Genomic DNA, 26,684 nt, shown 5'->3' with positions numbered 1-26,684 from the left:
GGAAAATGCACAAGTCTTTGCGGACTGACAGGGCTGCTAGCTCTGAGACCCTCCTTGCTGAGGTGATTGCCAGCAGGAAGGTCACCTTAAGCGATAGGTACTTCAGAGATGTTGAATCTAGGGGCTCGAAAGGGGGTCCGGTCAGTGCCCGCAACACTAGAGGTAGATCCCATGAGGGGTATCGGTGAACTGTGGGGGGTCGCAGGTTAGTGGCCCCATGCAGAAACCCCTTGATGCGCGGGTGTTGCGCGAGGGATTGGTATGGAGGGCACGCGATGATTGTTGACAACGCCGCTGTCTGTCTCCGTAGGGTTGCGGGGGCCAAACCCTTGTCTAGGCCGGCCTGTAGGAACCGCAGGATGTCCTGAATGGTGGCTGATGTGGGGTCGATGTGCTGTTGGGCGCTCCATCGACAGAACGCCTGCCATGACGACTCGTAGATGCGGGTCGTAGCTGGGCGTCTGGCCGCCTGGATAGTGGCAACCACCTCGTCTGGTAGGCTGTCCTTCTTCAAGATGACCCGTTCAAGTGCCAAACGGCTAATTGGAGCCATTGGGGCTCTGGGTGCGTGACTGCTCCTTGGCACAGGACGAGCTGCTGTGGAGGGATCAGCCATGGCTGTTCTACGGACAGTGCTACAAGATCGGCGAACCAGGGTCTCCGGGGCCAGTTCGGGGCTACCAGTAGTAGGTCGGCTTTTTCTGCCAGTAGCTTCCGAATGAGTCGCGGGAGCAGCGGGACTGGTGGGAATGCGTACAGGAGACCCTCGGGCCACCTGCAGCGCAGCGCATCGTGGTCCTCCGCTTGTGGTGTCGGGTAGCGTGACACGAAGCGGGGAAGCTGAGCGTTGGTCGGGGTTGCGAAGAGATCTACGACCGGGCTTCCGAAGCGTGAAGAGAGTTCTTGAAACAGGTGAGGGTGGAGCTGCCACTCCGCTTGATCTATTGTTTCGCGGCTGAGCCAGTCCGCCCTCACATTCGCTGCCCCGGAAATGTGATCTGCTCTGATCGAGAGCAGGTGTCTCTCTGCCCAGCTGAACAGCTCCACGGACTCCTTCATCAGGGTACGGGACTTCGTGCCCCCCTCCCTGTTGACGTGTGCCTTGGCCGAGATGTTGTCGGTCAGGATTAGGACGTGATGCCCCTGCACCGTCGTCTGGAAGCTGCGGAGTGCCAGTCTGATCGCTCGAAGCTCTAGGAGGTTGATGCTGCGTTGACGTTCTTCTTGCGACCACCGACCTTGTGTGACTAGGTTGTGGAGATGGGCTCCCCACCCCTGAAGGCTGGCGTCGGTGGTTAGTATCAGCCGGTCTGGCTCTAGGAAGCTGGAGCCCTTGAGGAGCGACGGTGACGTCCACCACCCGAGGGACCTGCGGACCTGTAGAGTGAGGCGAACCTCCCTTTTGGAGTTGGCCCTTCCCGTTCGCTGGAACGGAAGGAGGAACCACTGCAGGGGCCTCGAGTGTCTGCGTGCCCACGGTACGATGCCGAAGCAGGATACCATCTTCCCGAGGAGGGTTGAGAGGTGGCTCAGAGCAACTTTCCTCCTCGTCAGGCACTGCCGTGTTAGGGTTCGGATGCTTTGGACTCTGTCCGGTGATAAAAATACCTGCCCGCTGGCCGAATCTATCTGTGCCCCCAGGTGGAGAAGTCTGGTGGTGGGCATGAGCTGACTCTTTGCAAAGTTTATGGTGAAGCCGTGATCCTGGAATACCTTGATCACCATCTCCATGTCCTTGTAGGCTTGGTCGGGCGTGGACGACAGGACCAGAATGTCGTCCAGATAGCATAGCACCCGGATCGGGACGGCCCGGAGCTTGGCCGCCACCACCGCTACCAGCTTGGTAAAGGTGCGCGGGGCCGAGGAAAGTCCGAATGGCATCGCCCGATATTGGTAGTGACGGCCCGCGTACGTGAACCTCAAGTACTGCCGGTGAAGCGGGTGAATCGGCACGTGCAGATAAGCCTCCCGGAGGTCGACTGATTGAAGGAGGTCGCCCTGTCTCACTCCCGCAAGGATGGTCTTGAGGGAGTGCATCTTGAACCTGTGGTATTGTACCGACAGGTTCAGGCGCTTTAAATTCAGTATGCCCCTCCAGCCTCCGGAATTCTTGGGGACCAAGAAGAGGGTCGAGTAGAATCCTGAGCCCCGCTGGCTGTGCGGAACGGGCTCTATGGCCTCGACCTCCAGGAGGTGGGCGATCTCCTGCGACATCAGGTCCTGAAGCTCCGAGGATCGAGGGGTTGGACAACTGACAAACCGGTGGGGCGGCTGGCCGGAGAATTCGATGGACAGACCTAAAGAGGTCGTACGCCTTACCCAGGAGTCCGAGGTCGATCTGGCCCATTGTTGATGGAAGTGGATGAGCCGTCCCCCTATGGGCCCCGGGGGCCTGAAGTCATTTTCCCCTTCTGGCGGGCTTAGGGCCGGCCCCGCGGAAGTTGCGTTTGGGCTGTTGGTGTCTTCCTCGGTCTCGGAACTGTTGTCTGTCGTTGAATCTGTCTCCCCCTTGGTAATGGGGGCGGTGCGAGGAGGACCCCCTGGGTCCGGCGCCTGCACGAAAGGGCTGATGGAGCGGGTAAGGCGTGTACCTGCGTTCCTGGCGCCTGTAGGTTGAAGGGAGGATCTTCCTCTTGTCCTTCCCTTCAATGAGTAGGGGTTCCAGCGAGGCACCAAACAGATCTGGTGCTTTATATGAGGAAGCCGCCAACTTCCATTTGGCCTTGAAGTCGGCTTTCCAAGGTCGAAGCCAGAATAGCCTCCTCGCTGTAAGGGTCGAAGCCAGCGCCCTTGAGGCGAACTTGGCTGAATTCAGGGAGCTGTCGGCGGTGTATTCGGTAGCAGCTATTATCTTGTTTAGATCCTGATGCAGTCTAGTGTCCTCAGGTGGGAGCCTGTCTTGCAGGTGCCGAAGCCAGATAAGCGAGGCTCTGTTGAAGAAGGACGAGGCTGTCGCGGATCTGATTGCCCAGCCCACGGCCTGGTGCGCTTTGCGGAAGGCCCATTCCATCCTCTTTTCCTCCGCCTTGAGCGAGTCTAGAGGGTCGGTAGAGATCAGGGAGCTGGCAGCTAGGGTAGCCACTGGTTGGTCTACTGATGGGAGCACCAGCAGATCTTCTAACTCTGGGGCTGAGCAGTAGAGTTTTTTATCAAGGTTGCTGGGTGTTGCCATGGAGGCCGGCTGCACCCAGGGGTTCTGAATCACCTCTGTAAATAGCTGCGGGCAAGGGATGTAGTCCTTCTGCGGCTTTGAGGACTTGAAGAGGGCGTCGTGAGGGCCCGCCGTTGAGGTGGAGGGCACTGCGATATCTCCTGGCACTCCAAGGTTGGTTGTAAGTCGTGCCTTGTGGAGGAGCGACTTGAAAAGAGCTGGGCGGAAAAGACCTGTAAAGGCCGGGGTGTCCGGCGCTAGTCCTTCGTCCTCCGATAGCTCCATCTCCTCTGGGCCCTCCTCTGCTTGGTCTGATTCGTCTGAAGAAGAGTCCCGACTTCGCTCTGGGAGGGGCTGGGGCTGAGGATGGACCGGCCGCGCCTGACTGGGTGCGGTTTGTATGGGCACCTGGGCCGCCTGCTGCATTGTTGCGGTGAAGAAGGATGATAGGGCCGCCGAGAACATGGCCTGGAAGTCCACTGGGGGTGGCAGGCCCAGTCCGCCCTGACCCTGTGGGTCTACCCTTGAGGGTGTGGAACTTGCCTCCCTGGCCCGGCGGTGCTGACTTGGCGCGGGGGAGGCTGGAATCTCCCATCCGGCCCTTGACGCTGTCTCATTGCGAGGCGTTGTGCGAGCGGGCCCAAACCCCTCCGGGGTACTGGGGGTGAGTGTGATGTCGGCCACAGATGTTAGTCCCCGTTCCGCCTCTCTTGGGGAGAGGGGAGTAGGCTCCCCAGGTGCAGGGTCCCTGGACGTGGTTCCTGCAACCGCCTTGTGCGCCCTCTCCCACTGCCGCTCTAGGGTGTTATGCCTCCTCGGGGCGTCCCTATCCTGGAAGGGTAGGGAGCCTTCTGAGGCCGCCTTGCTGGCCGAGCTGAGGTGCCTCTTTTTTGATTTCTTTTTCCCCCTTTTTTCGTTTGTGCGTGGGGGGCTTAGCTCCAGCTCCATGTCTGACGATGGGGGGGAGTGAGACATGGCTGAGGCGGCTGGGAGATTGAATTAGGAGCCTTGTCCTGCAGCTCACGGGTGATCGCTGAGTGAGCGCCCCAGGACCTTACCAAACCTCTTCAGACGGTGGTGGTAGAGGTGGTTTGATGCCCCTCCAGCTGTGTGGGGAGGGGGGGTGCAGGTCTGTAGCTGGCTCCCCGTGGGTTGGGGAGGCACGAGCTAGAGGATCTCGCCCAGATGGCGGCCCGAAGGTCCACCAATATGGCGCTGCCACGTGGTGCAAGGCAGACCTGGCAGCGGACTTACAATGGCGGCCCGAGGGTCCGGCCAGACGCCGCGCAATCCCTTAACGAGGGGCTTTCCGTAGTGCAGGGAGGGCTGCCTCCTTCTTCCGGCGCTTTCCCTGTCTCGCGCCCTCGCTCCGTTGCAGCCCAGCGACGCTCCGACTTCAGCGGCGGCTTCGGATCTTCGCCGCGTGGGCGGCCCGCGCTTCCGGCTCCGCCGGCCAGCTGATGAGCGCGGCGCCCTCTATTTGAATTTCGGCGCGTGGGCGGCCGGCGCTTGGGGCTCCGCCGGCCAGCTGAAGAGCGCGCCGCCGCTAGCCTCCACGTGGGCGGCCGGCGCTTGGGGCTCCGCCGGCCAGCTGATGAGCGCGCCGCCGCTAGCTTCCACGTGGGCGGCCGGCGCTTGGGGCTCCGCCGGCCAGCTGATGAGCGCGCCGCCGCTAGCCTCCACGTGGGCGGCCGGCGCTTGGGGCTCCGCCGGCGAGCGGATGATTCCGGCGTGGGGCGATGAGCCGCAAGCTCCCTGTAGCTTAGCTAGGAGGCTGGCGAGCGAGCGTGTGAGCGCTCTGCCCCACTCCCCCTCCTACGCTCCAATCGCCCCACACAGCAGTCAAAAGAAAAAAGAAAAAAGAAACAAAAAACGCGAGGGGGAGCTACTCAAAAATAACACAACAACCTAACGCTCAAAGGAAAGGGGAAAGCCAAGAAGTTTATAGAATTAAAAGGAAAGAAAGCCCCCACAGACTCACCAATACCAGCAATCTGTGGAGCTCAAAAAATCACTGCAGTGTTTGCCAGCAACTGAGTGAAGACTGAGGGATCATGGGACCAGAGGCGTGGCTTGGGAGCCGGAAAGGGGAACAAAAGCCTTTTGTTTTCACTCAGCTGTTGCCAAGCACTGAAGGATTAACCCATGCATGGATAGTGGGAGCAGCGCACAGGAAAATGGGACAACTCACCTCAGCCAACTCACCACAGTCACCTCACCATGGGACAACTCACTGCAGGACAACTCAACAATTCAATTTAATTATTTTATATTTTGTTATTCACATTTCATTTTATCTCTCCTTTGGCATCCTTTCTTTAATAATTCTATTCTACTATTTCTTCAATATTAGTGTAACTCTTGTTCTGCAGCAAGTTGCCTGTGGCGAGTTGGCCCGCAGCAAGTTGCCTGTGGTGAATTGGCTGCAGCCAGTATGTCTGGCGAGTTGTCATAGACCCAAGCCAAGAAGCCTGGCCAGGGGAGTGGTTAAAGTTGAAATGGGTACCTTAAGCCTTCCTTAGACATAGGTACTAATTGTCCCTTAACCCTATTCCCCAAACTCAAACAAACAAACAAACAAACAAATGGACAACATTTTTGTCCCACCTCTGGCAGATATGCAAGTGGAACTTTGCATCTTCATTTTGTACTTCTTCATGGATTCCGAGATCTTAAATTTCTGACCATCTTCTATTACTACATCAGAAATTATATTCTATTGGCTATCTTGCTTCAGGCAACGTGTCAACAATTAACCAGCTTTTTCACCTGATTCCCAATAATTTAATTTCAAACTCTTAAAAAAAAATTCAACATGTTCGGCACAACTATATTTTAGCTAATATAAAAGCATAATTCGATTCTGTAGAAATTTTGTATGGACACACAAAAAACCCTTTTTTCAAACATGTTTATCCATCTGCTGATAGCAAAGCTCTCTAAATTTCCTTCTCCCTGCAGGATAAGCAATGATTTAGCTCCTTGTAGTAGCCTTATATGCATCCCAAACTGTTCTAAGACTAGCTCAATTATAATTTTAAAAAATGTAGTTTGTTGTCTAACATAAGTGAGAAAATAATCACATAACAAAGATGTACTAAAACATCACCTATTGTTAACTAACAATGTTTTAAAATTGAAGAAGGAATGCAACTGAAGCGTGATATCTTCTTCAATATTGTGAAAAACTAGCTGTCACTCCCCCCCAAAAAGGGAAAAGAGAATACAGATCTGTAAAATGTAAATATACAGCCACTGACTGCCCCCGTTTCTTTATACTCTTTACCTTTAAACTTAGAGTGAACAACCCACAGACCAAAAGAGGGCATTTTAAAAAGAATATTTTGTTCTATTTTTTTTTTTAATTTAATTTATATGCCGCCCTTCTCCGGAGACTCAGGGCGGCTTACAATGCGTTAAGCAATAGCCTTCATACTTTTGTATATTTTTATACAAAGTCAGCTTATTGCCCCCACAATCTGGGTCCTATTAAATAAGGCATATTATCATCTATAATGGGTAGGCAATTATGGCCCCTTTTGACCCGTGGAATTCAACTCCCAGAATTGCTGAGCCAGCATGGCTGGCTCAGGAATTCTGGGTGTTTAAGTCCACAGGTCATAAAGGGGCCATAGTTGCTCACCCCGAGGTCTATTTTTCATTGGTAAAAGAGCTATACAAGTTGACATGGTGCAACTATATCATATTATCATATATAACAGGCATGGGCAATAGGGAAACCGAATTCACACTGATAATAAAATTCAACATGGTATGACAGCCATGTTTCCATAAAGGCATTAAAAAAAACCTCTGATTTTGACCAATGTCTATCAAATGAAAATTAACTATGTGTTAAAACACACAAACTAAACCAAAAAGAGCTATTTGAAAACCAATGATTCTCAACATAAAATCGTGAACAAATGCAGGTTTGCAGCTCAAGGCAATGGAATTCTGAGAACGTCTGGACAATGTGACTTTCAGTGCTAATGGCTGAAGCAGCATGGCAAGATACAGCTTACACCCATGCATTAACCTTAAACCAAAACCTTGGTGAAGGGAATCAGACTATTTTAAATTAACACAACATCGGACCCAACCACCGTGTGAAAATATTCCCAGTAAATTTCAAGCTGTGCCTATGGTGCTCCTGGATAAGCTAACGAAAAGCCAGTGTTGCTTGACATAATGTATTAAGTATCTGTCCTTTGTTAATAGATTTAGAAAAATCCTAATTAAGGCTGGCCGAAGATTCATGACATTTGCTAGTCAAAGTCTGCTGTGAGAAAGGAAGATTTGCAACAAAATTAAAGGGGGCGACTAAGGGAGGGAGGAAGCATCTGTGCGGACTGCCATATATTTGAAGTGCAGAAATGGTAACAGAGTGAGAGACGTGATAAAACTTATTTAGTTATATGCTGAATTTCATGCAATAAACTAAAAGAAATGCTTTATATTTTTTTCATACCTACCTCAGGAGATGTTAATCATTAAATTAAAACAACACACACACACACATTCACAACACACCACTAAAACATCACATGCACGCACGCGCACACACAGAGATGGGGCAGATTATGGGTACAGCAGGGAATGTGATTCAATGTTGTGTGGTTGAGAAGAAAATAAAAAGGAACTGCATGTTCCCGTTTGCCTGGGTAGAAATGGTAGAAAAAAGAAGAATGGAAAAAGAGACGGAAATGGAGCAAAAAACCTTGGCTTGAGGTTGTAATTAAAGGATTTATGGGGAACATAAATCCTAATCAGAGATTTCCAAGGAAGGGGCACACCAGAGTTCCAGCTGTAATTCACTCCCAGAGGAGGCTCGCTTAGAAGCAGCAAAAACATGAAAGAAGTTATCACTGTCCCACAACATCTGAAAGATAAGGCCAGAGGCTGTGACAGTAAACGGGAGGAAATAAGAACTCTTCTCTAAGCAGAGCAAACGAGAAGAACTCCCTGTGGGGACCGCATCAGAAAAGGTGGCCGTAGCCAAAAGCCAAGGATTCTATTCTCATATACTAGTCTTACTGTGGCTGGAGAAGAGCCCCCAATGCTAAATTAGAAAATGCAATTATCTTGTATGAGGTTCCCATTATCATAAAGAAAATGCTAATGAAATCAGAGAGTGGAAAGCTTTAAAAAAGAAAAATTTCAGGGAAGGTTTCCGCGTTACATGGAAAAAGAGATGAACTGTAGCCATTACAGGTTGCAGCTAAGGAAATATTAAAGTTTCATTGAGATAATGAAGATGCTAGTTAACTGAAGTCATTGTAACTGGGTAGAAGCTAAACACCTTCAAATCAGTGATTGAACTACATGTTCTTAAACCTGATGGAAAGGGTTTCAAACGGTAGTTTTATACCAAATGTCTGAATATTCCCCAAAGGGCAGAGGGACAGCCAGTAATGTTACTTGAAACCTTTCAAAGTTCCGCTAACTACAAAGTTAGAAAAGCTGTCCAGTTTCTTTCTAACCAACAAACCTATTCAGGAGATAATTTTATTGTTTTGAAAGCGTTTGCCTGAGTAAAGTTTACAGTGTTACGGTATCCCTAGTGAACGTCTAAAATTAAACAAAGCAAAAACATGGTGACTGGCAGAATTAATTCACGTTAATATTATTTCAAAGGATTGCCTTATCCAGTTCAAAAATTGTGCCACATCTCTTGTAATAATGGAAGAATTGCAGGACTATTCTGCTTTGATTCCCCAAACCACATGGTTGACGACCCTACCAAGACAACCTAATTAATGCTTGGCAACCTGTCTTTGTGGTGAAAAACATAAGCTATGAGCCAGGGTGAATTTGATTTAAATCAGTTCGATTTAAATCACTAGTAAAAAGGCTTGATTTAAATCAACTTGATTTAAATCATAATTTTTAAAGAGCAACTGTCATCTCTGTCCTGCAGCGGCTCCTCCTCTGACCCGCTGTTGACTCACTGACAGTCCAATATTGCAGAATATACAGCCTCATGCTACATAACTAAGCTCCGTTTCATGCTGAATAAACTAAGTTATTAATATACCTTAAATAGAAAACTATATTTGGATAGATTTTTACTCCAAAAGCATTTTATTAAAATAAATTTGTTAAAAAATTTTAAAAAATCCAATTTAAATGAAAAAAAATCATCAATTTTTATCCACCCTGCTATGAGCATATCTCAGAAACTCAGAAAGCTCAGACTGTCCAAGGAGCTTCTGATATAGTTCTACAGAGGAATTATTGAGTCTGTCATTTGTATCTCTATTATGTCTGGTTTGGTACAGAAACTAAACAGGACAGATATAGACCTCAATGGTTACTTAGGAATGCAGAAAAAAAACCTGCAACCAGCCTGCCTTCCACTGAGGATCTGTATACTGCATGAGCCAGAAAGAGGGCTGAGGAAGTATCTACAGACCTCTCATAACCTAGACATAAACTGTTTCAACTCCTCCCCTCAGTACCCCACTATAGGGCATTGCATGCCAAAATAACTACACACAAAGACAGTTTTTTCTCTTGTGCCATCACTCTGCTGAACACCTAATTCCCACAGCACTGTCTTTTGTCTAAGGATATTTACCCATGTAGTAGGGCTGTATTACTATTATCCTCATCTTTCCTATTACCTACTCCTATTCTCACATCCTGGACATAAATTGTTTCAACTCCTACCCTCAAAATGACGCTATAGAGCACTGCACACCAAGATAACTAGATACAAGAACAGTTTTTTCCCAAACGCCATCACTCTGCTAAACAAATAATTCCCTCAACACTGTCGAACTATTCACATTAGGCTGCATTACTATTGCTATTGGTCTTCTAACATCGTTCCTGTCGCTCATCTCTTCCCATTTGTGACTGCATGACTGTAACTTTGTTGCTTGTATCCTTGCGATTTATATTGATATTGATTGTTTTGATTGTGTTTTGTAATGTATGACTATCACTGGCTGTTGTGTCCTGTGATTCTTGACACAGGGCACAACAAGAAAAGATTCTTGTCTTTTTATGTACACTGAGAACATATGCACCAAAGTCAAATTCCTTATGTGTCCAATCACACTTGGCTAATAAAGAATTCAATTCAATTCAATTCAATTCAATTCAATTCAATTCAATTCTATTCTATTCTATTCTATTCCTGATTCTGATTCTGATTCTATTCTCATCTTTCCTATTACATACTACTATCTTATGACTATCACTTTGTTGGTTGTATCTTGTGATTTATAATTGTAACTTATGATTTATCACTTTGTTACTTGTATGTATACTGAGAGCTTATGCACCAGAGACAAATTCCTTGTGTGTCTAATCACTCTTGGTCAATAATAAATAATATTCTATATTCTAATCTGTAGCATGAACAGTTCAGATACATTTAGATGTGGTAAAAGAATTTAATTAAATGACAAGGGGAAACCAGGCATCATGTCGGTATCATGATCTTTTTTCATCAGATCAACTACATTTTTTGTACTAAAGAAAATATGAGTGTTGGAGCTACACTCTTGTTGCTTATTTCAATTTCCTTTGTGCAATGAAGAATTAAAAAAAAACAAAAACAATGAAATCTCTTTAGTACAGGAATCAGCCTGGAGTGCTGAACGGTCTTCTCTCCCCCTTCAAGTGATCTCAGAAGATATTACTGTAGTGTGGTGTCTATATTAGAAACAAATGGGTCATTTTTAAAATAAAAATCATGATAATGATGGAGATGAATGGATGTATGTGTACATTCAGCTAAAAAGTAAGGCTTGTCAGAGTAACATATATCATCTCTAAGCTAAAGGACAGAAACACAGCATTCCTCTGCCTACCTGTTTCTTCATTATTTTATACTACAATATTCACAGCTCTAAAGGAGACAAATTAGTCTGCCAATTATTCATTATGAATTATTTTGATTAATGGAATTCTTAAATACAGCATAACCATTTAAAAAGTAACATTCACAATAATCAGAAATAAACTATTAATCACAGGATAAAAAATTCTGGCATTGTTATACAGCACATGCCACTAAAATGTCCTTGCAAATTAATTTCCAATGTGTAATGGAAAATATTGAAGTTGGTAGTTCTACTGCATTCTCAATTGAAATTTCATTCTTTAATAAAGCTACTATTTAACATAATGAGGACAGATTATTTTAAAAATCTTATAAAATTAATGACTGAATTTTTTTTTGACTTCATCATTTTCCTATCTTTTCTGAAAAACGTGAACATTTGCACAGGTTAGAAAATATATTCATTAGTATAATCAGCCTGGTTTTTTTTTCAAAAAAAAAATCTAAGAATGTCTAAGGTGTTCATGTCAACTTTTCCCTTGCAATAATTTCTAAGCACATTGTTCCCCCTTTTGTTTACTTTATAACTACCTTGAATACATTTGATTCATTTTAGTATGTTTTCTTATATTTTGAGTTTAGTTCTAATAGAAGAATAACTTAATTAAGCCTAAATGTTTTCCAAATTGTTTTCAAGTACTGATTAGCATAGTGCTCTCATTCCAGTACCAAGCATATATTCCAGCCAATCAATCTCTGTTGTAAATAACAACTCTTTCCTCATATTTTACCGCTACAATGCCTTCCTTTCCATTACAAGATATGGAAAAGCCAGTGATGACGTCTCATTTTCTAACTAGGAAAATGCAGGAAACCATCAAAGGAGTAGGCCATCCATCTGAAGATAAGGAGGTCCACATTCAGGGACACCTGGAGGGACCGGGAACAACATCAAAATGTCAGGCACAATCAGGGTTCTGTATCTTTATGGGATTAATACATGTTGAAAGGGGTTTGATTGCCCAGTCATAGTGGCCGTATTTGACATTGTTGAAACTTTTCTCTTCCCCCAAGGATGGTCCTATCTACATTTCATGCACAAGCACAAAGAAAGCTCTCTGCAACATTCTCATCTATTGAATCACACCATTTTACGGCTCCTGAGAGGAGATCCTCTGGTTGAATGTAAATGTTCATATGTAAATAGACCATCCTTTAGATATGCCAACTTCGGCACTAGATTATGTTGGGAACAAAGCGTAAATCGGGAAAGGATGCAGAGAAGAAATAGAAATCCACAATATGCTGTTAATGATACCATTGGTAAATGTATTGCACTACACTGATTGGAGCACAAATTACTTCCTATTATCTATACGACATATGGATTGGCCCTTCTAAGTCAGTTCCAGACTATGGCAATTCCAACACGAACTATTACCATACTCAAATCAATGCTGCATATGGTTCAGTGGTTGACAGGCAAAAAATGCTGTCACGGAAACAACGCTATACAAATAACAGTGCTTCCTGAACAGTTAATAAATGACTGGTGGAAGAACATGGACAAGAAACTGCAAATGCTCATGAAAGATGTTAACTCCACAAATGCATGGATGAGTTAGTGAGAAAAAGGTAATCTGGCACCGACTGGCAATAAATATAAAACCCCAGAGTAAGAAACAATGTTCAGGACAGCTTACAGCATTAGTGAAAATGAAGAAAATTTAAAGGACAGCCAGATCATTCTCAAGAAAGGAAAGTATCGTACATAGTCAGCAGAGGAAAACACACCACCACACAGAGTCCACGCAGATTGAAAGAAAAGGATCTTTCAAAGCTAAGAGCTATATAATACCATGATAGAAATACTCTTCAGAAAAACACAGTTGGATTGTTGCCCCATTTCCAAACTAGGTATATATTAGGTATACAACTAGTCCTCTTCTTACAACCATAACTGAGCCCAAAATTTGTGTTGCTAAGTGAGAAATTTGTTAAGTGAGTTTTGCCCTGTTTTAAAACTTTTCAAGCTACATTTGTTAAATGAACACTGCAGTTGTTAAGTTAGTAACACAACTGTTAAGTGAATCTAGCTTCCCCATTGACTTTACTTGTCAGAAGGTTGCAAAAGGTGATCACATGACCCTGGGACACTGCAACCCGTCTTAATGTGAGTCAAGTTGTCAAGCATCCAAATGTAAATCACGTGACCATGGGGATGCTGCAGCAGTCGTGAGTGTGACAAATGGTCAGAAGTCACTTTTTTCAGTGCTGTTGTAACTCTGAACGGTCGCTAAGCGAGCTGCCGTAAGTCGAGGACTACCTGTCTAATAAACTATCTAGTTGGAAACAATATAATTATATGCATTGTTCAGTGCACAGTGTAAAAATTCTCCATTTCAATATAAGCATTTGACTGGTAATCACAATACACTGATCATAATTTCTAGTCAATAGGAACGAGGGTGTCCATACATTTTTTCTTAAAAATATAATAAACAGAGGCACGATTATTATTTACTTTCTAGCTACCTAAACAGTGAGTGCTTTACTGATGAGTATCTCCATGCAACTTTCTTTTCCCCCGACTATCACATTAAAAACCAAATACCCAATTAATTGTAAAACATACTTGTTTTGGGGCATCTGCGGAGGTGGTGTGAACTTCAGTACCTCGGAGTCCATTAGACTCAAATACCACTGTGGGAACAAGGGGGCTTGTTAACAGATGAACATTCAAGCTTCGTTAGTGTGTGTACATTATTTGACTCCATTACAGATTAATCACACTGAGGGGAGGATGGGAAGAAGCAAAGACACCAACTCTTTGCCTATAGCTGGAAAATACCAATTTACCGTAACACTTACTATAAGAGAGTGTGCTAATGGGAACCTAAGGGCACTGCCTTTTTTAATTCAGACTTCAGTGCTGAAGAAAGCAATCACTGACAACATTAATTATCAGTGTGTACGTAAAGGGACCCTCTTCTTGAATTACTTACCATTTGGCCTCTGTCATTTTGCAGCAGAACGTCTTATACATGCATCACTCACCCTTCTTCAAAGAGAAAGGGAGGAAAAGAGAGAGCTAGGCTCATTTCCTCATTATGAGGTTATGAAGATGTACTGACATGCTGTTAGCTTTAACTTGCTAGGTTCCCCACTTCCAAATATGAAAGGGCTGACATCCAAAATTTATCCTGGACCATTTTAAGGGCTGGGATGAGGGGTAAGGCTTTTGAAGAAGAAGAAAAAAAAATTACAAATCCCAGGCTTATTTGAGTCCACAGCAAGGAGAAAGAAAGCTTTCTGTTCAGTTCAAAAGGGGGCGTTGATTTCAATTTATGCCAGCGGCAACAGATTTCATTAGCATATTCATTCCAGAGTATTCTGCTTTCTAATTAAAAGGGCTTTTTTTTTAAATAAAAAAAAAAAAGGAAGAAAAGAAAAAAAAACACAAAACTCTGCAAATCATCTTATTTAATCAGCAATGCAAGGTTTTGCAAGAGAGGCGAGGAGAATTCAGGTACTTGAAATGGAACATGAAATGCTAATGAAATCTGAAATGGTGTACAATGGAGAAGTTTTAAAGAAACCAACAACAACAACAACAACAAAATAGATTGGTGACAAGGAAATTAATATGCAATTGTTACTAGGGGCATCCCTTCATCCCACCGGAAGACATGTAAGGAAATATACCTGTGTGAGACCTCATGTGGGTCCTGAGGTGGCTTGGCTGTGTGAAGCCCTTCCCACACTCTAAGCAGAGATAGTCTCCTTGGCGCGTTTGTGTCCTAAGCATCCCTGTGGGGGAGAGAAAAGGGGAGGGGGGCATGGGAGGGAAAAGAGAGGAGAAGGGGAAGTTGAGAAGAAAACAATATGCCAGAGGAAAACATCATTAGTATGTCTAATGTGTCATTATGTGAGATTACCTTCAGGCCCTGGATAACAACTGTCAGCCTTCATCTAGGCACTGGCTGACAGGCCAGGCACACACACAGGACTGCAAGAATGCATAAATTACATTGAATTAAAAAATGCTCCCCGTGATGTGCCCGCACCAGAAGTGGCATGTCAGGTGTGCGCTTTTCATAGCAGCTGGATCCACTTTTCGGCATCACCCCGCTTTGTCAAGCAGTACATCTGGCAAATCAAAGTGACTCCAGCGTGGTGGAGACAAGTCATATGGATAATAGGAAGTGAGTAGAACCAGAGCTTGACTGCCCCACAGCCTACAGACTCCCTCCCCCCCACCCCTGGGGCAGGCTTGGAGAGGAGTGCAAATTGAGTGAAGCCATCATAAATGGATCAGACCTTTAGCCCTACCTTTTCTGCCTACTGGTACAAATCTGACCCCAGATCGGCGAGGCCCAGAGAGAAGACATCTGTGAATCAAAGTGTCATTATGGACATTTTGAGATCACAACAAGGCAGCAATCTTTTGCCAGCCTTTCGTAAGCGGATTTTCTAGGCCCTTAGCATCTATGGAAAATGACTCAAATCTCTTCTTTTCCCCCAAAGGTCAGTTTACAGTATTTGACTTAAAGGGCTGGTCTGTGTCTTTTTACTGTGATCAGAAAGGACACATTTGACTTTTATTGGGTTATTTATTTTTTCCAGATATTTCATATAATCGTTGCTAAAGGGATGGGAAAAGGTTTTATTTGGTATTATTATTCCCATCCTTAAAATACACACACACACACACACACACACACACACACACACACACAGATGCACAGATGAGATTTCAAGGTTCTGAACCCCTCTAAAATGCTCGGTGTAGGAAAAGAGAAAATTAAGGATAGAAATAAAATGTACGTTTTGTATAGCTTTTAAGAAATTTAACATACAAATCAATTCCAACTATATCAATATCTAGCTTTGTATAATACAACTGAAAATACTTCCCCAGGGACAACTGTCCCTTTAGAAAAAACAATCCAGAAACATGTACAGTAAACACACAAGCATAGACATGCAAACAGAGAGGCCACATTCAGACATTTATTTGTTTGTTTATTGGATTTATATGGCCACCCACTCACTCTCAGCAACTCTGAGCAGCTTACAAACAGTATATATAATATATATGGGAATGCAGCCTTAGCGAGTTGAAGATGACGAAATATTTAATTTTATATATCCTACTCTGTTCTAATCGACTAGAAACTTTTGTAGCCATGATTCGGTTTGTAAATCCTGCTATGTGTTCATTGTGATTTGTTACTGTATCTGAAATGGCTATTCTGAATTAATATAAGTTTCAGAGATCTAACTCCAGCTTCCCTTCCCAGTCTTAACTTCCAAATTTGGGGCATGAGCAATGCGAAAATAAAATCATTCTTGTCGTAGGGGGCTAATCCTTGCTCTCACTTCTTCATTCCTTTCCCATGATTATTTTCCTGCTGATAAGCCCTCCTCTTTCAGCCTGTTCAATTTCCTCCAGAATAATCCAATGGATGGATGGATGGGAGTCCATTCTAGGTAACCTTTACCGAAGTACACATGTATAGAAGAAGTGAAATGATTTCATTCAAACAATTTTGTGGGGTGCATGTAATTCTGTTTTTTGTTTTTTGTTTTTTTTTACAGGTGATGACTTCCCATGATTGAGATAAAACAGCAATAAGTTTTTTCTTTTACAAGAAAGAACAAAACTAAGAATACTTTTAACCCCTTCCTTTTCAAATGATTTGGAATGCATTGCATGTTGCGTTAGTACTTCAAACTATATCAATAGGGTTTCAGAGACGAGTTCTACCACAGCAGATATCAAAATACAGCATATGCAGAGTTGTAAGAAATACTTTAGAGAAATGTCTGGAAGTGTCCCTGCTTTATTTCATCCAATCAAACTAGGCACATTTTTGCACTGCTTATCTAAAAAAAAAAGTCCATGTAAATTATCATTAAGATGCAGAACAGGTCATCATACAAATTGAGGTGTTTTGTTCGTATCAATGCAAATTTTTATGGGTAGTGGGCAACTCTACACATAAATCAAAATCTAAGGGACTTGTTTGGACAAAAGTCAGCAACACTTTTTCGTGTGGCTGTTGATAAAAATAGGATCGACAACATGATCACCAATGTCTGGTGATGGATATGGCACAAGGAGAAGTGGGCAATAAGCCAAATGTCAACCCTGAAGCTGACCTGACCAAAGCCATTTTGAGGCTTCAGTGTTGCCACACTGGAGTTGAGGGATAGGGAGGGGGAATTAAATATAGCTGGGGGTGTAGCCAAAACAAAATACTTTCTCTTGGGAACCAAGGACATCCTCACACCTGGTCAGAGAGAGGAGAAGTGATGTTACCAGGCAACCAGACGGCATCCTGATTGGACCATGTGACTGATTGTTTGGGGAAGGGGGAAAACTTACTTTTACTTTTAACCAGAACTGTGCTAATCTGATATACCCAATAAAACTATTATTTGAGGAATCTACCTGCCTCAGAGTTTTGCTTGCTACGGGTGTATTACTTGGAACCCTGACACCAAATCTGTCCCCAAAAAGGGTTTTGCACAAGAACCAGTTATACTAATTTCTGTCACGTTGTGAGCAAGTTTTGTTATAAACTTACTACTTAAATTAACTGATGAAATCCAATTGTACATGATGGATATTTTAATAACTATTTTTTACCATGAAAAAGTCTACCAACTACATAAAAGGAAAAGCTTGAGAACAGGGTGGATAAAAATCGGCATGACCTGAAAATGAGGGTATATACTCAGGGGAATGGGACAACTTGCCACAGCCAAGTCACTGCAGCCAACTTGTAGCGACAAACTTGTCACGGCCAACTCACCACAGGCTACTTGGTGCAGGAGAACTCGCCACAGCCAATCACCGCGAGACAACTCATTGCAGAACAATTTAACAATTCTATTTAATTATTTAAAATAAATAAAAATTATCCTTTCTTTAACAATTCTATTCCACCATTTCTTTGATATTTGTGTAACTCTTGTCCCTCAGTGAGTTGTACTGTAACGAGATGGCCGTGGTGAGTTTCTTGCAGTGAGTTGGCCATGGCCAGTTGGCCATGGCAAGTTGGATGTGGTGAGTTGGCCATGGCAAGTTGGATGTAGCGAATTACCATAGACCAGGGGTGTCAAACTCAAGGTGCTTAGATCAGGCCTGAGGGGCTGCCCTGGAAACAGCAAAGGACCAGCCCATGGTGCCTCTGCCAGTGAAAACGAGCTCGGGAGGGCTGCGTGGCCATCCCAAGCTCCGTTTTCACTGGCAGAGGGTTGCAGGAGGCCGTCGTAGCCGGAAACAGAGCTCAGGAGCCTGTTTTTGCTGGCAGAGCACTCGGGCCACCACTGGCGCCCACAACACGAGTGACGTCAAGCAGGTCCTGCCCACCCTGGCAACGGCCACCCTGGCCTGAGGTCAAACACCACCCTGATGCAGCCCTCAATGAAATCAAGTTTGACAATCCTGCCATAAATCCTATACTCAGACTGGAACCATATCTGGAACAAGTGTGGATAAGCGGATGTAAAAAGGGCCATCAAAAGGCAGTTGCTCAGAAACCAGGGCTGCATGGAGATTTTATAAATAATTGATACTGTGTATGATTAGCGCCAAACCATGAGATCAGTATTAGGTATGAATTAATTCACATGAGATAATTGGGGAGGGTAGACTATAGCCACTAAATCCCATGTTTGGCATTCTATTAGTTACTTTTCTTGACAAAATGGCTTTTATCACAGGATCAGAAAGGACTCCTGGCTAAAACCCCCACATGTATAAAGTTTGTACTGGTTTGCAAAAGGAATACATCCCATTATGTCAATGGCATTTAATTCATGGTGGAAAAAATGCTATTGTTGATACAATCAATTCTGTGTGTGAGAGAGAAAGAAACGTTCAGTCATTCAGCCTATTGAAGAGAACGTATTCTGCCGGTTTATGCATTATGTTTAAAAGAAACCCTTCACTGATGTTGCATTTGAACAGTCCAAATCAGAATGCATACTTAGATGATAAATTCTGATAATAACCAATGTTAAAAGAGAAACAATATTAATGTTTTAAAGATCTCTTTACGCAGAACTTGTTATACAGATCACAATGCCTCCATCAGTGAAGGGTGCAGGTGTGTATAAATATTATTCACTTTTATTTACATAAATTTCAGATTCTCATCAGAGTAATTCCTGTGAAACTAGAAAGGATAATTGCCATGCTGCCTGTGTCACATTTAATACTATGATAGCTGTAAATAACACTCATAGTAAAATAGAAAAATAACCCCTGAAGAATCTGAAACGCTGGGCTTGGTCTTGTGGGGGTGCTGTTTTCTTAACAACATTCTTAAGAAAGCAAAAAGCTTGTGAATGCCCGACACAATACAAATGCTAATAACTTGCACTGATATTCTGGTGGTACTTGTAACTATTCCTCCAAGGGATTGGAAAATTGCTGTGTTACCAGAAAGAAACAAAATTGTGCACTTATCTCCTGAGAACAGAGGCACAATTTAAAATGTAAAAGGAAAAACTCCAAACCTGCCCCAATTCTAATGCATGCTAAAGCATTCATAAGGGAATGCTCTACTGGGAGCAATAAAGTTCTATTGCAAAGGAGAAATACACTGAATATTTTAAATTAAAAATGAATAAGACTTCTAAGTGTATGTTCATATGTATGTAGAAAGAGGAGGAGGAGGAGGAGGAGGAGGAGGAGGAGGAGGAGGAGGAGGAGGAGGAGGAGGAGGAGGAGAAGAAGAAGAAGAAGAAGAAGAAGAAGAAGAAGAAGAAGAAGAAGAAGAAGAAGAAGAAGAAGAAGAAGAAGAAGAAGAAGAAGAAGAAGAAGAAGAAGAAGAATGGTGTTAAACAAAACAATCTGCAAATATAAAGAAAACTAAAGTCTACAAAGTCTGACAATTTGAGTGAAGGTTAAATGAAGACATAATTAGTGATGTTTTCCAGGCATCAGATGATATTTTTGATAAAGCAAGATAGTGGCTACTGTTGTACAAACAGATCTGCACTGGCCATGGATTCAACGCAGATCAGAAAAGGAAATGAAAAGTGAAGTAACACAAAGACAAATTTTTGAATTCCTAGGTTTATTACTAGGATTGACAAAGCCAATGTGTTCGCAGAAAGCAATGCCCAATGAGTGTGCATTGAGAATTTGACAACACTGTACAATTGTGCTGTAGAAAATATTCAATTGTTTGTGATTAAGCTCTACTTTTAAAACAGAAGATGAAGTTACTACGCTACTTTAGTTTAACAATTATGCTCTTACCCTAGTGACCTAGTCTATACATGTATGAATCAACATATTTTCCTTACTTTGTATTCTTGTAAATTCTTGCTTTTTCATTGTTACAGCATCCACAATTTTCCTTCTAGATCAATGGTGTATGTTTATTTCTGCATGGTACTTGGGACAGCATGACAATTTAGAAACAAAAACTGAGTCTTTGGCTTCAATTGCTTACCTGGTTCCTTAGCAAACTTATTTCACACGAAATTACAGGTAGTCCTTGACTTACAACCACAATAGAGTCCAAAAGTTCTGTTGCTAAGTGAGACAGTTGTTAAATGAATTTTGTCCCAATTTATGACCTTTCTTGCCACAGTTGTTAAGTGAATCACAGTAGTTGTTAAATTAGTAACATGGTTGTTAAGTAAATCTGGCTTCCCCATTGACTTTGCTTGTTAGAAGGTCGAAAAAGTTGATCACGTGACCCTGGGACACTGCAAATGTCATAAATATGAGTCAGTTGCCAAGCATCTGAATTTTGATTACGTGACAATGGTTCTAAATATGAAAAAAATAAGTCATTTTTTTCAGTGCCATTGTAACATTGAATGGTCACTAAATGAACTGTTGTAAGTCAAGGACTACCTATGTAGCATGTCCTATTAATGAGAGCTGTCCTAAGTTGTATAATGGCATTACTATCGGCATCTGAGAGTTTCATATTGCTGCAGGATAAGAAAAAAGTCAAAAGTCATCCTATAGATTATGGCTAAAATAATCTGGGAAGACTTGAAGTCAAGGCATTCTATAGTCTGAATGTGGAAAATGTCTAACATGTGATTGCTTCCTACTTACCAAAATTACTATCAGGGGAAAAAAATCATCTTCTGAAAATGTTCCTGATCCTGGCATTAGCTATTCCAGAAATGGAGCAATGTTGACATGGGAAGAACCAAAGAACAAATTCATCCCAATTCAAGTGGATTTTTCTTTACCACATAAAAAAAGGCACTGCCAAATAGTAGTCACCAATAAGTAAATCTGTCACAATGGTTTCTCTCTCTTATTATTTATCATTATTTTCTCTTTTTCTTTCATCTTATTCCTGTCTTGACTCATTTGTGTGTGTGTGTGTGTGTGTGTGTGTGTTTTCTTTGGTCGTTTTCCAAATAAGCATGTTTTTATTTCCAAGTTTGTTTAATGTTCAGATTCTGCACATATTTTTTGTCTATTAGGATGCATTTTCATACATTATTTTCCTAAATCTTTGTATATAGCCTTTACACACGCCATGTTTTTTTGAACTGGGAAGAGCTAAAAACATTAATTTTTGAAAAAGAACGAAGTTTTAGTTCATATGTGGGTTCAAAAATGCAAAAAAAAATTAAAAATGAATTTTTCATCTGTTTAATAGTAGCCCCATTATAAGAAGGGGCCCTTATACCCCGTTTCCCCCAAAATAAGACATCCCCTGATAATAAGCCCAATCGGGCTTTTGAGCGCATGGCAATAAGGCCAAGCGCTTATTTCAGGGTTCAAAAAAAAAAATATATATATATATAGAACAGGATCTTATTTTCGGGGAAACAAGGTAACTTTTTCAATAAGCAAAATAATGGATATATATGTTTGCACTGCAACTTCTTAAAGCACTTATGCAGGTCCCACTAAGTAAAACAGATCAAGAATCTACAAGACTAACTTGTATTAAGATTGGCTATAAGAACAGAATCCTGCAAGTTATGATTATGCTGTTTCTCCTCTAGTTTATTGTTCAATGAATTAGGGACATGTTTGCCCAATTGCTTTTGAATATTACCTTGTTTCTCAAATCTTACAAATATTTCAACCCTTTTTGCCTAGGTAACAATTCTATCAAGTTCAACTTCCCTACTCTCAGCAACCTATTAGATATTACCCTACAGCTCTTTACAGATAATTGCTAACAGTTTTACAGTATCTTTTACAAATCAAATGTTTATGCCATATTTTAAGGATATTTTCTTACCAACAGCTGGACAAAACTCATCAAGATACTTATCTCTTTTGTTCTACATCTTGGCAAACATGCTGTAACTTCCTTTTGCTCAATGGACATCGTACACAACTACCTATATAAATCTTCAGGGTATGTGCACATTTGCAAGGAATTTTCCCAAAATGGGGCTTATTCTTTCTAACTGGTTAATAATTAAATTCTTTATTAATTTAGCTCATAAGGAAAAGGGCTACATTTATCTAGGAGAATAAGCAACAAAAATATTTACACTGGGCAAACAAGAAAAAAAAAGTAAATTTTAATAAATCACTTAGGGAAGACAAGACATTGATGTCAAATGCTGCATTCTTTTATCCTATTGTCTTGTTGATAAATCAATTCGTCTTAAATTCTGAGAATGCTATATTTAGTTTTGTATTTGAACAAGATTTCCAGCTAAGCCTAAATCTTCTCCAGAATTAGGATTTTCTTTGCTTGCTCCTTCTGCTATTGTGGGAGTCTACTAGTTATTGCTAATCCTAGGTTTTGGCTATGCAATTCTGGCAACCTGACATGGAAATAGAGCTCTGCATATGCTCAGGAGCACTCTTTCATTATTGCTATCATATCACATTTATAAAGCATGTTTAATAAGTATACATTAGTAAATTCTCATTTTAAATATTAAAATGATAGTTGCCCTTATGACTGAAAATACTGCTATATATAACAATTTTGCTTGCCATAAAAGAACTACTTTGAAATTCACAACCATTTGAAATAAAGAATAATAATGGTGCAGGATTGGTAGGATTGAGATATGCAGAGTCAAATATCCTTCAAGTCAATCTGAATTATCCAGTTCCCAAGACTTCTACTCAAATCCACTGCAAATTAGACATTACAGTTCTGATTCTAGCAGCTAAATTGGAGTCTGAAAATCCAACAAACTTCAAACCTAGCCAAAATTATTTTGCCCTAATACTGATTTTTTTATTATTATTTCATTTCCCTCTGTCTTCAATGTTTTATCATCAGTTTTATCTCCAAAGCACAGATCTGTCATTGAATTCTGAAAATCCCTTGCACTCGAAACTTTCAATAAAGTCGTAATTTTCGTGAAATAATCATTTCTCACACAAAGTAAATGCCTGCCCCCTATTTTAGATTGGATACAAATCTGATACTGTTAACTTTTGCTTGGACATTTCATGGAGAAGGAATTCTCTCAAGCCTCTCCCCCCCCCCTTTAAAAAAAAAAGGGACGGAATCCAGCACTTAATTGCAGACAGAATTCTAGCAGTGAGACCTTACATATCTTTCTTCAGAAGGAAATGTCATTAAGTTCAATAGCAGTGTTACTCCCAGGTAAGCCACCTAAATGATCTGATGCAGGACAGGACAGTTAAATAGGAGAGATAACCTTGTCAAACACAGACAGTAACAACACAAGTTTTTTGTGGAATTCCTTATGTTAGGGAGGGGGGAAATTAAGAATTTAAAAATATGCTGGAAAGACAGTTCTTAGGATTCTTACCAGCACGGTCCATTACGGGGCTATTGGCACCCCAGGTTTGGTAGAAAGTAGCCAGATCCTTTGGAATGGAGGTCTTTAAGATGTTTACAATATCCAAACATTTCTCATGCCCCTCAGGGGATGGCTCCTGTTTGGTGGAATGTACAGGTGGAGGAGGTCCTGCTGCAACAGGCTGAGGTTGCATCAAAGGACTTGTTCTGGATCCTCCAGTACAATTGATCAATGCTCTCATTTCACTTTCCCTCTTGGCGGTACGTTCTTGCTGAGGCATTGATGGAGGTTCTTGAGTAACGCATGGCTCAGTTTTACACAGAGGGTGGTACTGAGATGGAGATAAAAATTTGGCCTTCCCTGTATCTGGAGTACAATGCTTGATTAAAGGAGCAGATCCAGTATTTACTTGAGGGACTATGTACTTTTCTGCTTCTCTGCTACTGGAGGGCGGTCCGCTAGGTTTAGATATCACTGTATGGGAAGGCGTTGAATTTCTGCTAAAGTTTCCCGTTTGCATCAATTTGGAGTTCACATCAAATTTTGATTTTAATTGGGGCTGCTGGGTACCGTATTGTTCATGAGTGTGGTTAGGTTTGGGTGGTCTATATCCATCAATAGCTGATGGTTGCGGACCACAGCCCCCAGTGGATGGTACATCTTTTGCCATAGCCCCAGACTTAGGAGATACAGCAATATCAGAATAATTATTATTTTTGGATCCTGACAACCCACTCGGCACCTGAGTACGTGTAAATCTGGCTATAGGCAAAGGTTGGCATTCTTTCCCACCAAGTACAGGAGGTGGTCCAGTGCGCCCACTTCTTGCCATAAAAATAGAATTATGTTTTATACTCTTGAATCCATTTTGAAGAACCCAAGCAGGAGCCATGGAATTACAACTAACTTTGTGCCAAATTCTTTTGTGCATCCACAGGACTTCTGGATAGTAAGTTTTATGACTGCAGTAAGGACATCGGTGGACAATCAGAGCAGCCTGCAAGGTTGAGGTAAAACTCGAATCAGCCCTAGTTGATTTCTCACTTAGATCTAATGGAGTCTTTTCAGACATCTCTGTATCTTTATTGAGCACAGAATGTTCATTCATCTCTACAAGGATCTCTTTAGCGAGCTTCTGCTGAATTTCCAAGGGGCTTTGCAAATTCAGTCTCACATCAGCAGTCTTACTGGAACAAGGAAAATCATAGCTTTGCTGAAATGCTGACATCTTTGAATCAGGGTAAATTTTGCAATCCACATATTTTGTAAATGGTTCTTTGATCTTGTCCTGTGGTGTAGATGCCACCTTTAGCACTTCGGGTTTAGATTCCACAGCATTTTTTTCTCTATTGTTTCTTTCCTGATTGAGCTGTATGGCTGTCCCAGATGCATCTTCAGCAGAAAAATTGCAGAGATATGGTTTTTTACCTGTAGAGTACACATACAAAAATTAATATGAAGATATGTTTAAAAAGACACTTGTCAAGGAAAATTAAAAACAAGGACAAAATGATGATTTGGATGAGGAAAAAAAAGCTTGGGAGCCCAGCATTTAAGGCACAGGTATTATAACTCGCATGTACATGAAATCTTATACTATAAACAGTATTGCTTTATTCTCACCAAACTGCATATTTTAAAAGAAATTAATTAATTTGCACAGGATACTGTGTTCCATGATACTGAAAACAGGAACCGAAAACAGTTTATGATAATGCTGTAAGATTGCACTGACTTACTCAATCAGGAAGTCTATATTTTATGTCCCCAGTATTATCAAAATAACATTTCCCTATAGTTTAAAGAGATAAACTAATTAACAATCAGGAAAAGCAACTTTCAGATATTAAAGACTAGCTACTAAATTATGTTTAAGGTAATGTGGCGGGCAAGAGGGATGGGGTAGGGGGCACATGCCTGTTTAAAGTAATTATAGCTATTTTCACAGTCATGGCTATACAATTTTCATTCACATTCTACTACTATTCCAGAAATTCCGGCAAAGCGTACTGATAAAGTTAAAGTTCAAATCTACAAGACACTTCAATCCAATCAAGGCAATAAAGATGGGAAACCAGCCAAGGACACACTCACAAACCAATCCTAAACCTGTATCGGTGAGAACATCTGATTCTTGTTCCATTGTTCTTGTTTCACAAAAAGAACAAACCAGGCACACCCGTAAGGTGCTATTACAGAAATCGGGCTATTTTTCTCAACTGGCTACTACATGACAAGTCTATTTCGCTACAAAACTGAGACATGCTATATGATGTGACTTTTTGGGACAGTTCTGCAAATGAACTATACAGAATTTCAAAGAATGAAATAAAAATTGTGCAGAACAGATAAAAGAATAGCAAAAAAATAAAAACAAAAAAAACCCCACAACCCTATATTCAACATATTCTGAATATGTAATACATAAGGATAACTCTGCATTTTTGTTTACAAGCTCTTCATTTCAAAATGAATCAGTGAGGTGCAGTATTTAAGATTTCAGACTAGGAATGAGAAGAGCTGGGTTCGGACCCACCCTCAGCAGTCCAAATTCCTTAGATGAATTAACTAATAACAATTAATAATAAACATCCTTCAATTACAATTTTCCAACTTCTGTTCTGAAATAAAATCAAATTATTTACTTTTAACAGGATCAGAATTAGTCATTTCATTTAAATATTAAAGAAGTTCATGTACAGGTAGTCCTCAACTTACAACAGTTTATTTAGTGGCTGTTCAAAGTTACGATGACACTGAAAAAAGTGACAGTTTTTCACATTTATAACCGTTGCAGCATCCCCATGGTCACATGATCAAAATTCAGATGCTTGGCAACTGACTCCTATATATGACAGTTGCAGTGTCCCTGGGGTCATGTGATCACCTTTTGCAACCTTCTTCCTAGCAAAATCAATGGGGAAACCAGATTCATTTCACAACCATGTTTATTAACTTAATAACTGCAGTGATTCAGTTAACAACTGTGGC

General features: G+C 42.0%; 1 protein-coding gene across 4 annotated transcripts in view; it reads right to left on the bottom strand.

Annotated features, from left to right (window-relative positions):
• The window catches only part of ZNF516 (zinc finger protein 516), a 133,893-nt gene that overhangs the window by 5,429 nt on the left and 101,780 nt on the right, over window positions 1-26,684 (bottom strand). For 3 of the 4 annotated variants that reach the window (XM_034429336.3, XM_034429334.3, XM_087890387.1), the window contains 3 exons: window positions 23,703-25,121; window positions 14,652-14,756; window positions 13,582-13,649 (listed from right to left, as the gene is read on the bottom strand). In XM_034429336.3, the coding sequence (XP_034285227.2) occupies window positions 13,582-13,649; window positions 14,652-14,756; window positions 23,703-25,121 (1,592 nt within the window). The remainder of the gene's footprint in view (window positions 1-13,581; window positions 13,650-14,651; window positions 14,757-23,702; window positions 25,122-26,684) is intronic. The other variant, XM_087890388.1, reaches the window with a different exon arrangement.

Source organism: Pantherophis guttatus, chromosome 3 (assembly GCF_059756535.1).
Source record: "Pantherophis guttatus breed Tessera chromosome 3, ASM5975653v1, whole genome shotgun sequence".
Taxonomy (NCBI): Eukaryota; Metazoa; Chordata; class Lepidosauria; order Squamata; family Colubridae; genus Pantherophis; species Pantherophis guttatus.
This window is presented reverse-complemented; position numbering and strand designations above follow the sequence as displayed.